The sequence below is a fragment of the Salvelinus fontinalis genome, chromosome 24 (genome assembly GCF_029448725.1).
Source record: "Salvelinus fontinalis isolate EN_2023a chromosome 24, ASM2944872v1, whole genome shotgun sequence".
NCBI lineage: Eukaryota > Metazoa > Chordata > Actinopteri > Salmoniformes > Salmonidae > Salvelinus > Salvelinus fontinalis.
The window spans coordinates 24,104,482-24,121,976 of record NC_074688.1 but is presented as its reverse complement, the minus strand read 5'-3'; the positions used below and the strand labels follow the sequence as shown (position 1 = coordinate 24,121,976).

At 41.5% G+C, this 17,495-nt stretch overlaps 1 protein-coding gene across 1 annotated transcript in view; it reads left to right on the top strand.

Annotated features, from left to right (window-relative positions):
- The window catches only part of LOC129822190 (replication protein A 70 kDa DNA-binding subunit-like), a 42,873-nt gene extending 31,086 nt beyond the window's left edge, over positions 1 to 11,787 (top strand). The window contains exons 14-17 of the mRNA XM_055880257.1: positions 791 to 967; positions 2,215 to 2,322; positions 2,765 to 2,851; positions 10,942 to 11,787. Coding sequence (XP_055736232.1) covers positions 791 to 967; positions 2,215 to 2,322; positions 2,765 to 2,851; positions 10,942 to 11,049 — 480 coding nt within the window. The 3' untranslated portion in view covers positions 11,050 to 11,787. The remainder of the gene's footprint in view (positions 1 to 790; positions 968 to 2,214; positions 2,323 to 2,764; positions 2,852 to 10,941) is intronic.
- Positions 11,788 to 17,495: the final 5,708 nt, after the last annotated feature.

Genomic DNA, 17,495 nt, shown 5'->3' with positions numbered 1-17,495 from the left:
GCAGAAAGCTGTGACCTGTCTGTGGCAGAAAGCTGTGACCTGTCTGTGGCAGAAAGCTGTGACGCAGACCTGTCTGTGGCAGAAAGGCGTATGAAGTGGTGGGTGGGGGTATAGAAACAGAAAGGGAGCTCTACAACGTGTCGACAGAACGAGAGGCGGCGTGACTCATCTCCAACCCTGTTGACACTTAGTCACATCATTATGTTGCACCTCCCACAGCCCTTTCTGTCTGTCTCCATTTATATATTTCAGGATTCAGCGCTGGGAAATTCTCAGCAGGTGCTTGCTGCTCTCCGACAGGCTAGGAATTATTCTGAAAGGCTGTTTATGTATATTGGGGTTATAAACTTTGCATATGCCCCCATAAAAAAGACGAGGCAGCCTGCCTTTGCAGTTTTGTATTTGTGTTTGGAGCTATGCTATGCAGATTGCGGTTGGATTGTTATTTTTGCATCCCACTGCAGTAATGTTTCTCTTTTAATAGAGTTTGAATATTCTAGTTGATGTTCTTTAATGCTTATTAGTTGTTAGTTCTGCACCGTGTAATGTCATGAACCTTATGTAGAAATCATAGACTAAACCTGCACGAATTGAATATGGCCTGCCACAAAACATCTACATTTCAAAAGGATTGACAGAATGATTCTCGTGTGTTTGTGTGTCTGTCCGGGCGGACTCCTTCAGCTGCAGGTATAGCAGTATGATCTTCCATAAAACATCTGAAGTGTACACTTTTTAAAAGGGCTAAGAAGGATACTCAGTAATGTTGTCTGTGTGTATCTCTCTCCAGGCAGACTACTTCAGCTGCATCGCCACCATAGTGTACATCCGTAAGGAGAACTGTCTGTACCAGGCGTGCCCTAGTCAGGACTGCAATAAGAAGGTGGTGGACCAGCAGAACGGCATGTTCCGCTGTGAGAAGTGTGACAAAGAGTTCCCCAACTTCAAGTACCGACTCATCCTCTCTGTGAGTGGCTCAGCTCTGTCTAAACCCTCTGGCTTTCTGGCTGGATTCAGTACGCACAGTCAGAGGACGCACACACGTAGGAACATACAAGCACACATGTAGGAACGCACACGCTGCGTTCCACTCTGCCACCCTATTCACCCTCACTGTGACAGAGTTCCTGCCCGCTCCTGACCCTTTCCCCTAGGCCTCTATTCATTCTCTCATCCTCACAGGACCCTTGGTGGGGCTGTGTCTGCTGTGGCCGTGTGTGTCTTCCTCTGGGGGACTTTTATATACTGCCTCTCATTACTCTGCCTCTTGCGCTTTTTCTCTGGCATGCACACTTTCGCTTTCTGTCTTCCTCCCTCCTTTTACTCTTCTCGCTTGTCTTCACACCCCTTTCTTTCACTCCTTTCTCCTTCCTTCTGGGCGCTGTTTTCCCCTCTTCTCCCAGGACTCCAGCCAGTCTTCCCTGTGGTTCTACTTCTCTAACGGTCCTTAACTCTCCCCGTCGGATCTCTTTACACTCATGTTTGAAAAAGATTATTTAAGGCCATTCTGTTCTCGCTGCTGCAAGTGTTAAATAGTGGCAGGCTATTTCGGATTCATTTTATTTGTTTTGTTGGAAGTCAGGATTATGTTGAGTTAATTGCTCTATCCCCCCCCCATCAATGTTGAGGCATTTTTTTTCTCTCCTTGTTAAAAATAGCAGCATTAAAATACTACCACATTTAGTCAGCAAACGAGCTCTTGCAGCCAGACATCTAAAATAAGCTGCTTTTCTATTGTTTTGCACCTCTCGCCAGTCAGCATATTGCTTTTCTTCACAGAACTGGAACATAAACTGGGAATAGGCTACCACTGCGTGCAGCTCTCATCACACGTACACCTTGGTTCTGCTGGTGCCAAGAGTTCTAAAATAATGATTTTCCCAGGTGTATAAACTTGTGCAATCGACAATACATTGAATATTCAGCAGCAACGTGACATCATTAACAATAATAAACCAAAGTATCAAATCCCTGAGAAGCCTACATTTTTAATAGACTGAATGCATTCCAAATGGCACCCTATTCCCTATGTTGCACTTCTTTTGACCAGGGCCCATTGCACACTGGTCGAAAGTGGTGCACTATAAAGAGAATAGGGTGCTATTTATGTTGCAACCTATGATCAACAAAGCCCAGATGACCTTTCCCTTTGACTTTCCCCAGTACTCACTCCTAACATGCGTCTGTCTCTTTGTTCCTCCTCTCGCCCTGCAGGCCAACATAGCAGACTACGGGGACAACCAGTGGGTGACCTGCTTTCAGGAGAGTGCTGAAGCCATCTTGGGACAGAACGCTGCTTACCTAGGGCAGCTCAAGGACTCGGTGAGCCTGCCTGTCTGTCTGCCTGCCGGTCTGTCTCCCTGTCTGCCCGCCTGTCACCCTGTCTCGCTCCTTCTCTGTCTGGTTCAAAGCCTGGCCTGAGGAAAGGGCCTAGGGGAGGTGCTGAACCCCAGGCACTGTCTACTCTAGCCTGTCCCTGCCAGCCACCAGCACCAGCTACCACAGCCTAAACAGGCTGCTGTGCCGTGTGGTCTCTGTAGGCCCTCACACAACCTCTATAACCCAAGGACTTCTATTGAAATAATCACAAGTGATTTTTAACAAAAAATGTTGCGCTACGTACATTGTTTTTTAAATTAGATAGAAAACGGCTTTGATTTAGAACCAGACATCTTGATTAAAACAATGGCTTTTTAATGTAAACGAGCAAGTTTCTGATTGTCATTAATGTTAAATTGATCCCATTTTGTTAATTTTCATGCAGAATGAAGCTGCCTTCGAGGAGATCTTTCAGCAGGCCAACTTCCACACGTTCGTTTTCCGTAACAGAGTCAAGCTGGAGACCTACAATGTAAGTAGCGCCTGACAGATATGGGATTTTGGGATCCAATACGATGCTTATTTTTGGGAGGCAAAGTAGGCTATACTTGTTACAATTTATCTGCAGATGCATTGTTTTTCAGACGTGATATGTCTCTTCAAAGATACCTTTGAATGTGATTTCTTACAATTGAAAACAAACATTATTAAGTGAACAGAAGCACTCAGATTAGCATGTTTTTGTTCATCATTTGTCAATATCGGTGGTATAGAGACCGATATGATGGATCTAAAATTGAGGGAAAAGCCCAATATCAGCCGATTTTTAATCAGTCAACCGATATATTGATTTGACTAAATGTATAAAATGACAGACATCAGGCTTGGGCGTTATCCAGATTGCCATACCAGGATATTCAGTAATACCGACACTGAAAACAAGGGGCGCTGTTTTCAAACCCCACTGATACTCTGTAATACGAAGGTTAGCAATTCTAACAAATACATGTGAAAACCTGTAGAGAATGCTAACTAAATGCTAATGAGCACATTGCAAACATTTTGTACAGATTCAGACTTAAACTATACAATTAACAGTTTTCTGCACAAAACAAATATTAGCTTGATCCAGGAGGGGATTCTCTGCTGTTACCAAGCGAGTGCTTAATTTTGGAAGAAGCTAACCAGATAGATAGCTAACTAGCTACTAAATTAGCAAACCAAATGCAGAACTGCAGAGCATTTAGCACATTTTAGACAGTTAACTTAATAGTTATAAGATGTTTAGCTGGCAAATATTTAGTTGTGAGTTCTGTACAGTAACTAGATCACCTGGCGCGTGCTGCACAACAAGGCTCCGGTCTCTTGTCATTGTGTGCTTGTAATAATGTAACAGGTGAAATGAAGAACGCAATGTTCTTCATCTCCTAACGTATTACACAAATTGACTGCAGGTATTTACTTTAAAAGGTAGCAACAAATGTTCAACTTGATTAAATTCAACAACAAAAATTCTGTGCAATTGACAGTATTGATTAACCATCATGTGGCTTTTTCCAAATGCCACGGTATACTGCCCAAGCCTAACAGACATTTATTACTTCATATCAGAGCGTGTTGCCAACTATGAGGTAGAGGTTGTCTGGTTCCATTCCAGTCATCTGGATGGGAGGAAAAAACACAGACACACATACATCTTGTTCAGAGGTTTGACAGAATGCCAATTTATTGAAATCGGTATGTAAACAGCTTCTTTCTATGTTCAGCTGTGTGTGACGTTCATATTCCAATTGGCCTGACAAATATCAGCATTTGGCTGTGGCATTTCTCCTTTTATTGGTTGAATTGCCTCCTCTCCTTCCATCCCTTCGTCTGTAGAGAGAGACCACAGAATAGAACAGACGGTGGGTTTTCTTGAGACGACAGCTCGTTTTCAGGGGCTGTGAAAGGTGCACACAGATTAGTTGTGGTCACCCTCTCCTGGAAGCTACACAGATGGAGCCTTGTTTTGAGGGCACAGCATAAAATAATTGATTGGTTTGGGACTGAGAACAGGGAGAGTTGGAACTCTGCCAGGGAGGCCCATTAACAGACAGTGGTCTCTACTCTTCTGTTGTGTGTGTGTGTGTGTGTGTGTGTGTGTGTGTGTGTGTGTGTGTGTGTGTGTGTGTGTGTGTGTGTGTGTGTGTGTGTGTGTGTGTGTGTGTGGGAACACAGTCGGCTCAGCCTGGGCAGCTTGCTGTTTCAAGGATGTCCTGGCCATTGCCTCAAGCAAATGTTTCCTTAAAACATATCTGGGCATTCTGCTGCAAGAAAAATCTGTTTTTCTTACTTTGAGTTGTGTAGCTAGATTGTAGAGCATGTTTTCTGATGTAGGATGAACAATGTAAGGGTCTCATATTGACATTAGGGCTGGGAATTGTAACTGTTGCAATACTTTATTCATTTTTGTGTCACTAATTGACAAAGTCCATGTTTTTGTTCATGGTTGCCATGGTTAATGACTCATACCAATACTTTACTAGACATTAGTACTATAGCATCATATGGTTAATGACTCATACCAATACTTTACTAGACATCAGTACTATAGCATCATATGGTTAATGACTCATACCAATAATTTACTAGGACATCAGTACTATAGCATCATATGGTTAATGACTCATACCAATATGTTACTAGCCATCAGTACTATAGCATCATATGGTTAATGACTCATACCAATACTTTACTAGACATCAGTACTATAGCATCATATGGTTAATGACTCATACCAATACTTTACTAGACATCAGTACTATAGCATCATATGGTTAATGACTCATACCAATACTTTACTAGACATCAGTACTATAGCATCATATGGTTAATGACTCATACCAATACTTTACTAGACATCAGTACAATAGCATCATATGGTTAATGACTAATACCAATACTTTACTAGACATCAGTACTATAGCATCATATGGTTAATGACTCATACCAATACTTTACTAGACATCAGTACTATAGCATCATATGGTTAATGACTCATACCAATACTTTACTAGACATCAGTACTATAGCATCATATGGTTAATGACTCATACCAATACTTTACTAGACATGTGTACTATAGCATCATATGGTTAATAACTCATACCAATACTTTACTAGACATCAGTACTATAGCATCATATGGTTAATGACTCATACCAATACTTTACTAGACATCAGTACTATAGCATCATAGGGTTAATGACTCATACCAATACTTTACTAGACATCAGTACTATAGCATCATAGGGTTAATGACTCATACCAATACTTTACTAGACATCAGGACTATAGCATCATAGGGTTAATGACTCATACCAATACTTTACTAGACATCAGTACTATAGCATCATATGGTTAATGACTCATACCAATACTTTACTAGACATCAGTACTATAGCATCATATGGTTAATGACTCATACCAATACTTTACTAGACATCAGTACTATAGCATCATATGGTTAATGACTCATACCAATACTTTACTAGACATCAGTACTATAGCATCATATGGTTAATGACTCATACCAATACTTTACTAGACATCAGTACTATAGCATCGTATGGTTAATGACTCATACCAATACTTTACTAGACATGTGTACTATAGCATCATATGGTTAATGACTCATACCAATACTTTACTAGACATCAGTACTATAGCATCATATGGTTAATGACTCATACCAATACTTTACTAGACATCAGTACTATAGCATCATATGGTTAATGACTCATACCAATACTTTACTAGACATCAGTACTATAGCATCATATGGTTAATGACTCATACCAATACTTTACTAGACATGTGTACTATAGCATCATATGGTTAATGACTCATACCAATACTTTACTAGACATCAGTACTATAGCATCATATGGTTAATGACTCATACCTCATACCAATACTTTACTAGACATGTGTGCTATAGCATCATATGGTTAATGACTCATACCAATACTTTACTAGACATCAGTACTATAGCATCATATGGTTAATGACTCATACCAATACGTTACTAGACATTAGTACTATAGCATCATATGCTTAATGACTCATACCAATACTTTACTAGACATCAGTACTATAGCATCATATGGTTAATGACTCATACCAATACTTTACTAGACATCAGTACTATAGCATCATATGGTTAATGACTCATACCAATACTTTACTAGACATCAGTACTATAGCATCATATGGTTAATGACTCATACCAATACTTTACTAGACATCAGTACTATAGCATCATATGGTTAATGACTCCTACCAATACGTTACTAGCCATCAGTACTATAGCATCATATGGTTAATGACTCATACCAATACTTTACTAGGCATCAGTACTATAGCATCATATGGTTAATGACTCATACCAATACTTTACTAGGCATCAGTACTATAGCATCATATGGTTAATGACTCATACCAATACTTTACTAGGCATCAGTACTATAGCATCATATGGTTAATGACTCATACCAATACTTTACTAGACATCAGTACTATAGCATCATATGGTTAATGACTCATACCAATACTTTACTAGACATGTGTACTATAGCATCATATGGTTAATGACTCATACCAATACTTTACTAGACATGTGTACTATAGCATCATATGGTTAATGACTCATACCAATACTTTACTAGACATGTGTACTATAGCATCATATGGTTAATGACTCATACCAATACTTTACTAGACATCAGTACTATAGCATCATATGGTTAATGACTCATACCAATACTTTACTAGACATCAGTACTATAGCATCATATGGTTAATGACTCATACCAATACTTTACTAGCCATCAGTACTATAGCATCATATGGCTAATGACTCATACCAATACTTTACTAGACATGTGTACTATTGCATCATATGGTTAATGACTCATACCTCATACCAATACTTTACTAGACATCAGTACTATAGCATCATATGGTTAATGACTCATACCAATACTTTACTAGACATCAGTACTATAGCATCATATGGTTAATGACTCATACCAATACTTTACTAGACATCAGTACTATAGCATCATATGGTTAATGACTCATACCAATACTTTACTAGACATCAGTACTATAGCATCATATAAGAGCAGCTGTGTTAGATGGCATCTGTCTAATAAACTTAGTTAATGTTGGGAAATTATCAGCAGAATGTTTATATATTTTTTTACTCAAGCAGTTCTTCATCAGTAATTGGAGATTGTATAATGCAGAATTAGATGAGAAAAAAAAGTCGCTTCCAGAGGTGACCTTGTAGCTACCTACCTGCTGCTCTGACCACAGACAGACTACCAGAGACATGATATTGTGTTGATGGAAGAGATGCAGCTTAGCCATGTCTGCTCACAATATATTTGATCATTGTGTGAGGAATCAGGAGGTGAGAGAAGCATAGTTTATAAATAACAATGATTAGCCTATACTTGATCGTAACCCAGCTGTAACTTTGTACAGTGCTCTTATTCCCTCCCCCTAGCTCTCACTTTTCTCTCTTCGTCCAGACAGTTTAGTCCTTGTAACTTGTTTAGTCTGTTTCCAGTGCTTGGTTGTCTGGGGGACATTGGAGAAAAGAGAGCACATTGGACATAAAACCATGTCAAGTTCTCAAATAGATGTCTGTCTTCCATCTCTTTCCAAACCATGACAGGCCGAGCCCAGTGCAGTAGTACTACGGAAGAAGAAGCAGAGAAGTGCTGTGGATTTGCATAGCAAGCGGCAGTCTGATTCTCCTCGCTTTGCCCACATAAATCCTGCCTTTCTGGCAAGATGTGACCAACACTAATCGCTTGACAAACTCTGTCACACTCGCTTGTGGAGTTGCAGTGCAGTAGGCTCGTGTGTGTGTGAGCCTGCGAGACCTGTGCGTGAGAGGAGTGTGCCTGGGGGAAGAAAAGGGAGGTGAGGGTGAGTTGGAGGACTAAAGCAGAGTGACGAGGGAGGGAGTTACTCATTAGATGGTAGAAAATGACGAGGGACTATTTCCAGACCACCCTTCATCTCTGCTGCTGTGTCTGTTTCAGAGCCGCTGCACACAGGATGAAAAGACTGATGCCCTTTTCATGTGTGATTTGGTTAGTCAGGTTTCTGCTCCCACTACCATAGCAACGCTGGCACACTTAGTACTATTACAGAAAGGTCTCATTGGAACTGCACTGTGTGTATCTGTGGGGTGTGTGTGCACTTTGTAGGGATGCTGGGCAGCTTATGGAACAAGCTTCCCCCTATTGTCAGGACAGCGGAAGTCCCCACCCATCTTTTGAAAACATCTGAAACCCTAACTCTTTAAAGAGTATCTTAAATATATACCCCACCCCCCCCCCCCCCCCCCAATGTAAAATTGTTTTATGTGTGGCTGGAACAAACAGGGCCTGAGCTGTCTGAAGCCTGAGTGTAGGCACAGACACACAAAGTTTTGTCACATCCATCGCACACATGCTGGTAAGCTAGCCGAGCTGAGCCCCTTCCCCCCCGCCCCAGCCACACTGTGTCAACATGTAAACCGAGGTGGGGGCAGCACAGCAGAGCACAGGACTGACACTACACCACAGCCCTGTCAGGACCGCTGTCTTCGGTCTAGTTTCTACAACTGCTGCGACCAACAGACCTAGAGATGGGGACGTATCTTCTGTAGTGTATTTCATGGAGTGGACTACTTCTATGAACAGTCACAATGCAACCATGGTTACATCATTCTTGTTTCTTGCTGTAGCAATGAGAAGATATCCATTGCAGCTAGCACTTCAATTCAATGAACAGTGAACAATTAAACCATGGTTCAATCATTTTTGGGCTGTAAAAATATGACCGTAATAACTAGTATTGTAAACATGGGAGGTGCTCAGTGGACCACAGGCTGCAGATGTCTGCAGAAGTCAAACCCCACATGGCTGAGGTCATCCGCTGAACCATAACGTTGCTGTATACCTTCTCAAGCGTTCCATCTGGCCCTGGTTAGAGCCAGATAGGAGAGTGTGAATGCACTAACATCCAGACTGCATAAATAGTTTTTTAGCTGAACCTAATGGAGTGAGTGCATTGTAACCACAGGGCAGATCGTAACCACAGGGCAGATCGTCCTTTTTAAGCCCATGTGAGAGAGAGGAGTGCTACAACACCCCCATTTCCTTCTGTCACGCACCCTATGACACCCTCCCTCGCCCCGCTCTGCACCCTGCCCCGCCACCTGCACATAAACAGCCTAGAACAATGCTCACCCCACTCAGGAAATGGGTATTTCTCCTCTGAGAAAATTCTAGATCGGTAATTGATTGCAGCGTTTTGATCTTTTGTGTTCACTGTGTACAATTAGCATTTTAGCAGCAGCATAGCTATTACCCTTGCCTGAGGATTGTTCTGTAGAGATCTGCAAAGAGAGAGACGACTGTAGGATGGTGATGACTGTCGAATCTAACCTTCTGCTGGGTCGCATTCATTATCCACCAAACAGAAGAAAACTGACAAACAGGGAGGGACTACTTGAACTACCAGTCCAATATGAAACACATATTTTAGCTTTCCGTTGGAAAATGTTTTGCTACAGCGTGCACTTATGCCCTGTGTTATGTAAGGCCTGCTTAGAAGGATAGGATTTCCTCTTAGTGAGGGGACAAGAAGAGGGGGCTTGTTTTCTCTCAGGCTCTAATAAGAGTGAGTCAATTGAAAGGAGCATGTATTTTTGACCAGGCTCGATAGGGTTTGACTGATGCCCTTTTCATGTGTCAAAAGTAGTGCAGTATGTAAGGAAATGGGAATAGGGTGTCATTTGAGACGTAGCAGGTGACTGTAGCCGCCTCTTTAAAGAGTGATGGACCAGGTGGATGACCTTATCTACTCTAGACAGATGCGGAGGTGGTGAGAACATTTAAACGCTGTCTCTGTCGCAGTGCACAGAGGTTGCATCACCATCCATTTAAATGGCAGATTTTAAATACAGACTCTTCAAATATCACATTTTCTAACGTGTTAGGGAAGTAGGATAATCTCTCTGGTACCAGGCTGCCTGCCTACTTAGTGCTGCTTTCTCTGGCTGAACCTGCAGTCAGTGACCTGTGGTGAATCCAAGCTTTGTCCTTGGCTGAACAAGCTTGTATAACATGCATTCCAGTAAAAGTCCAAACAGACCGTGTAGACCAACAGTTAAAAGCAGCGGGTGACCGGCCTATTGACCACAGAACCTCGGCTGTCTTTTTCTGTTCATTTCCTAATGATTCTACATGTTGAATGGCCACTGTTTGTTGACACCCAGCGGGTGATCTACTGCACATGGCAGGGGTTTGTGTTGGTTTGTCTTCCCTCTAGCACAGTGGGTGCATCCCAGTAATATACTACTTCCCACAAATCTAAAGCATTGTTGGTGGAGGCATGGGCTATAGAGAATTTCCTCCACATTTCTTGTACCAGTCATTTACTTTGAAATCAGTGAAGGGAAGTGAATAAGTTCACACTTTGGGAGGAAGGAGAGATAATTGGGAGATAGCTAGTGTAGTGAATGGACACTGAGGGGGACATCATGTAACATCTATTCCATGTGTTCCCCTGTCCCTTTAGGACGAGTCCCGGATCAAGGCCACGGTGATGGAGGTGAAACCTGTGGACCACAAGGAGTACAGCAAGAGACTCATCATGAACATCAGGAAGATGGCTTCCGCCCAATAAGAACGCTCGCTTTGCCCCCTCGGCTACATTCAAGCTTCGCCCCCTGATCTGCAGCCGCAGCACTTCCCAACCTGCCAGACTGACTGTGAACCAGTCCTAGGTTTCATCCCAAATGTCACCCTATACCCTATGTAGTGCACTTCTTTTAACCTCTGTAAGTCACTGAACTTTGAATATGTTAACTATGCTGAATGTACTGGAAGTTTTGTTTTGTCTTCTTGGCCCAACCAGTAATCTAGAGAGAGTGCTGCTGGGGCAGTATTATATCTTTCTGTGTTATGGTGATGGGTGGGGGGTGACTTCCGAAACTGCTGACATTTTGGGTGGTGGATAAAATGGAGGGAGGGATGGGATGGTGCCTGGGATGGGACAGTCTTAACCACAGAAATCATAGCTGTGTGGTCTGTCTTAAGTCAGCTATTATTGCATGGGTGTTTTGTATACGCAGAGGGGTCTGTACTGTAACTAGCGCTCTCTGTCACTCGCTCCCACCATCACTATGCCTACCCTACCCATCCCTGATAAGAGCAGCGATTTTCTAACTCTCACACACAGAGCAGGCAGGATACGGGAAATGCGCTGTACTGTATTTATGTAGATACATGGTTTCATTTTTGTAATTATTTTCAGTACCTCTTAAGTTAGAATATTTCAGACAGCAATAATTGGCATTTTTCTTTACATCTATTTGGTCAATTGATTACATAAAAATAAACCTGTATTTTGATCAAAAGTGAAGGAGTTGTCGGGTGTGTTTTTAAATGAATGTTTTCTGCTTTGTTCTGTTGACAGATATGAGTAAAGGGCCCAGGTTAATGTGATATGTTAGAATGCACTGCTGGAGTGTAGCCAGATAAATGTCTGAGTGTAACCATGTTGTACAGCAGGCAGGTTAACCAGGTCTCAGCCCATTTAAAGAGAAGGCAGTGGGGTGGGGGCCGTGGGACAGGTCTGGAGCCTTAATCTTTGTTGATGCATTTTAAAAGATGTATTCAGTAGCTGGCTCCCAGTACTCTCTGGATGCATCCCAAATGCTACCTTATTCGCTTTACAGTGCACTAGAGCCCTTAAGGCTCTGGTCAAAAGTAGTGTACTATATAGGGTACCAATTGGGACAAACCTCTATCTCCAGATGTGGAGCTCAGATGTGCCACTGATACCCTCCTGCAGTCTTGACTTCCATGTTGTATTAAAGCAGAACATCAGTAAAGCTCTTCTTCCCCATTTTTCTTCTGATAACCATCGCATTTCCACTGAACGCTGCATCTTCGGCCCATTGTGTGTAGCTGAGATGGATTAAAGCTGTCTTCCCGCTGTTCAAAATGTTGTTCTTTTTAGCTGTGCCTCATTGCTTGAGTTTGTCTTCGTTCCCCCCCTTCCTCCCCCCACCTCTCAAACTGACACCCTCTGCTTCTTTATATGGTGATTTCCCCTAGGAAGACTTCCTAGAAGTTTCCTCTATATAACGCCGCTGTTGTCATTTGTTGGCTGGGATGGCTGTTGTATTTTGGCTCCGAAGATAACTAGTGTCAAAGCTGAGCGGATCGGTTTGTGAATCCCCCCCACACTCTCGGCCTGTCAGTCACACATGTAACCATGGAAATAACCTCTGGGCTCCGTGAGGGGTGAGCCAGTGATTGTCGCTGAGCTCAAACACTTAATTCCATGACGCACTCACAGATTTTGACGGTTTTGGGGAGTCAAGTCTATCACATTATAAATAGTTCTTACATCCTGCATGTAGACTACTAATTTAAAACATGGTGAAGGAATAATATCACTTCATTCAAGCTTATCCTGAGGAGTCGTCACAATATGCCAGCCTTTTACACCTAGCTAAATTATTTCCTTTATGCCATGCAGACTACCAATTAGATAGAACATTTGATTTTAATGCACTTTTACAATTGATTTTACACTTGTTATAATGACACATATTGGCTGACACATTCAATTAAACTGAATTACATTTTTGTGTAATAATCAGAATTAGTTCCCACTCAACTATTACCTTGACAACAGATGGGCGTTACAGATGGGGACCTGGGGGTTGGCAGGTGAGCTAGAGTGGGTATGATAATTATTCACCCCCCTTGGATTTCTTCACATTTTGTATTACAAAGTGGGATTCAAATGGATGTAATTTAATGATCTACACAAAATACTCTAATTTCAAAGTGGAAGATAAAAAAATTATAATAATCAGAATAATGAAAAATAAAATACTAAGATACCTTGATTAGATAAGTATTCACCCCCTGAGTCAATAGAATTTAGAAACACCTTTGGCAGCGATTAGTGACCTGAGATAATTGGGTAAGTCTAAGAGCTTTGCACACACGGTTTTGCAATATTTATACTTGCTAAGTATTCTTTTCAAATGTATTTAAACTCTGTCAAGATGTTTGGGATTATGGTTAGACAGCAATTGTCAAGTCTTGCCATAGTTTTTCAAGCAGATTTAAGTCAAAAATGTAACTTGGCCACTCATGAACATACACTGTCATCTTGGTAAGCAACTCCAGTGTAGATTTGGCCTTGTGTTGTAGGTTACTGTAGTGCTGAAAGGTGAATTCCCCCCGTGTCTGGTGGAACGCAGACTGAAGCTGGTTTTCCTGTAGGATTTTTCCTGTGCTTAGCTCTAACCAGTTTATTTGTATCCTGCAGAACTCCCCAGTTTTTGCCAATGTCAAGCATACCCACCATCATGCTTCAAAATAAGGAGCCAGTTACTCAGTGATGTTGTTTGGATTTTCCCAAAATACAAAGTGTGTTCCTTTGCTATGTTTTTTTGGAGTATTACTTTTGTACCTTGTTGCACACAGGATGCACAATTTGGAATATTTTTATTCTGTATAATTGTATTCTTGTTTTCTCTTTTAGGTCATTATTGTGGAGTCATCCTCAGTTTTTCCAATCACAGCCATTGAACTCTAGCTGTTTTAAAATCACCAATGGCCTCATGGTGACATTCCTGAGCAGTTTTCTTCCTGTCCTGCAGCTCAGTTCAGGACAGCTGCATCTTTGATGTGTCTGGGTGGTTTAATACATCATCCACAGCATAATTATTAAGTTGACCATGCTTATAGAGATGTTCAAATCACACACCAAAACTGGATGACAAATGTTCAGTGTCAGATTTGTTATTATTACCCATCTACCAAGCACTGCCCTTCTTTTTGAGGCTTTCGAAAAGCTCCCTGGTCTTTGTATTTGAATCTGTTCTTGAAATTCAATACTTGACTGAGGGACCTTACAGATGTATGCATGGGGGACAGAGGAAGGGGTAGTCATTAAACAATTGTGTGAACCCCTATCTCACACACAATGAGTCCATGTACTGTAGCTTATGTGATTTGTTTAGCCAAATTTTACTTACAAACTAATTTTGCCTTAACAAAGGGGGTGAATACTTATGCAGCGACTATATTTTTGTTGTTTAATTTGTATTTGTAGAAATGTGTAGAATTCATTTCACTTTGCCATTATGGAATATTTTGTGTAGATCAATGACAAAAAAAATCACTATGAAATTTATTTCAATCAAACTTTGTATCGCAACAAAATGTGCACAATCCAATGGGGTGAATACTTATTATACCCACTGAAGGTAAAAATCACAATCAGTCGGGCCTCAATGTACTGTAGTGTAATCCGTCTTTCAATTGAATGAATGAATAAATACAAACTATATTGAAGCACATAGGAAGGAGTTAGATTGTCATCAGCATACAGGGACTGCACAGACACACAAGCATCAGACTTGGGATCAGAGGACATTCCCAGATCTCACCCTGAAAACAGATGTCTGAATAGCACAGTAGGGGATCTTCTTAATCTATATGAAATATGCTCCCAGATGCTACACTACTGTTAACGTATATATCTGCTAAGACGTCAAGTCTCTATTGAACAGGTCAGACAGAAGAGTGGGATCTGTGTAGCACCAAAATGGCTGCTTCTGGCTCCCTGGGGCATGGCCTCCCCTACGCTCCACTCGCAGAGTTCAGAGTACCTAGGAGTTCTATCTAAACCTGGTTAACACCTCAAACCTCTCTGATTACCTTGTAGGCATGTACCGTCTTGCCCTCCTGACTGTGACACGGCTGACTTTTATAGATAGCGTGTGCAGTGCTCCCAGCTTGGCTAAGCATACTGTGATGGGTGGATACGATAGTGTTGTAGGGCAGTGCTGTATGTTATCAACAGCTGCTTGGTGAGAACCTTTGACTGGCATTGCTGGTGCTGCTCATCTGTTTCACTCAGATGGTAAGGAATTTGATGAGTCTCTGTTCTTGTAGAGAATTTTGATTTGTGAGATAAATTGTAAACTAGCAGATTTAGCAGAAACTTAAACTGGAGAAATCAGTTGATATGCAGATTTTCTATGCAGTAGATAGAGCACTGTAAACAGTATGAACCTGGTTACCCCTGATGCATTTACAAATATACTGCTTGTAGATTCATGTCATTTTTTTTACCTACTTTTAGCTGCCGTTAAGTACAACACAAGTGAATCTTGTCATAGTTCCCCACCCTCTCTGGTTTCTTAGAAAGATGTTGACATTTTAAAGATGTGAGGGGAGCAGTATTGTCATTTATGTATACCAGACACTGAGGGGGGTCCATGTGTTCACTTAGCTAGGGGTTGACGGCTGAAACAGTTTTACACATGCAGTGTCAAACTGGAGCAAGTGTGGGGAGAACGTGAAGAAGAAGATATAGGTGCGTGCGTGCGTGCGCGTGTGTGTGTTTGTGTACATTCATGTGCACACATTTGTATGTGACTCAGGGGAAAGAATGGTCTGTTTCTGAGACAAGCACTTCAGCATTCATGCTAGGTAAGAAACAATTAACTCTATGTGGAGTCAATGACATATGTTCATAGAAACTGGTGTAATGGGGCCATTAGAGAAATACAATCTGCTCTGTGACTGACTGTCCACTCCGTACTGCACCAAACTGGATGGGAAATTTGATCACCGAGTCCAAGACCCCAGTAAAAATAATCGGATCATCTATCGGTCTAATCTTAAAATGGGTCCATAATTGAGACCCTGAAATGGGGAAATAAAGTAATCTAATGATAATAGACTAACAATGTAACTTTTCAGACAGTGTACTGTATGTATGAGTGAGTATGAGTCAGCTATTGGCTACCATTGTTTTGGTGGTAATTGCACACTGTGAAGCTCTCCATTTGCGTCCATAACTGCAACCTATTCCTATTTAGTGCTCTACTTTTGACCAGAGCCTTGGTCTAAATTAGTGCACTTTATACGGATTAGGGCACCATTTGGGACACACAGCCCAGTCCTTGTTTGTTGTGATGCTCCATGCGTCCTCTCCTCTGGCTCAGCATGTGCCCGGTGAGCCCTGGTGGGTTGGTGATGCATGCTTTGCTGAGCTGTGCTGAGCTGAGGAAGCAGAGCGTTAAGGCCCACAGGCCCCAGCATGGCCCTGACACCATGGAGACAGATGGCCAGGAGGCCCTCTGGGGTGCTGCTGTAATTGTAATGGATGGAGCGCTGTGTTTATCTCTCAAGATTCATGGCCCTGGCTGGTACCCCTTCGCTAGTACCTAGGGGTGTGTGTGTGTGTGCGTGTGTGACTGTGCACTGTGACTCTGTGCCCGTATGCCCGTCACTAGTACCTGAGGGAGTGTGTGTGTGCACGTATCCCTGTGGTTTCTTAAAGGATTTACCCGTGTTAAAAAAATACAGTGGTGGAAAAAGTACCCAATGTCATACTTGAGTAAAAGTAAAGATACCTAATAGAAAATTACTCAAGTGAAAGTCACCCAGTAAAATACTACTTGAGTAAAAGTATTTGGTTTTAAATATACTTAAGTATCAAAAGTAAATGTAATTGCTAAAATATACTTAAGTATCAAAAGTAAAAGTATGAAGGTTGTTAATTGATTGACTATGGCTTTCCAGATTGCCCAATAGTGCTATTTGTAGCGTTAATATTAGAGCAATGTTATGACTTTTTAGCCACTCCTAAACCTGTGACCAGAAAACTGTTTTAAGGGGCCATACCAAAATCTGCAAAGCTGACATGGTTGTATGCCCCATATATATAACATTTTGTTGGTAGCAAGAATTTTGTATAATAATTTACATTGAAAAACTTGGATTGTTAAATCAATCGTTGTTTGTATATCAGTTCATAATGTGCCATATGATCAGAACATCAAATATGTATTCCCAGCTGTCTTGTAACCTGTGTGCTGCAGCTGTCAGCATGTTTGTCCTCTAATGGAACTGTTACGTTTTTTTATTTAGACCAAATTTTTTCAGCCAATTTTGGTCTTTTATATAGGACAGACTGACCGGTTCCCTGCCTTCTCCCCCTTCCACCTGCCGTTTCCATTTCTGCGGTAATTCTGTAATCAATTGGTTGTAACTTTATATTGAGCAAACATTCCCATATATTTTCGATAG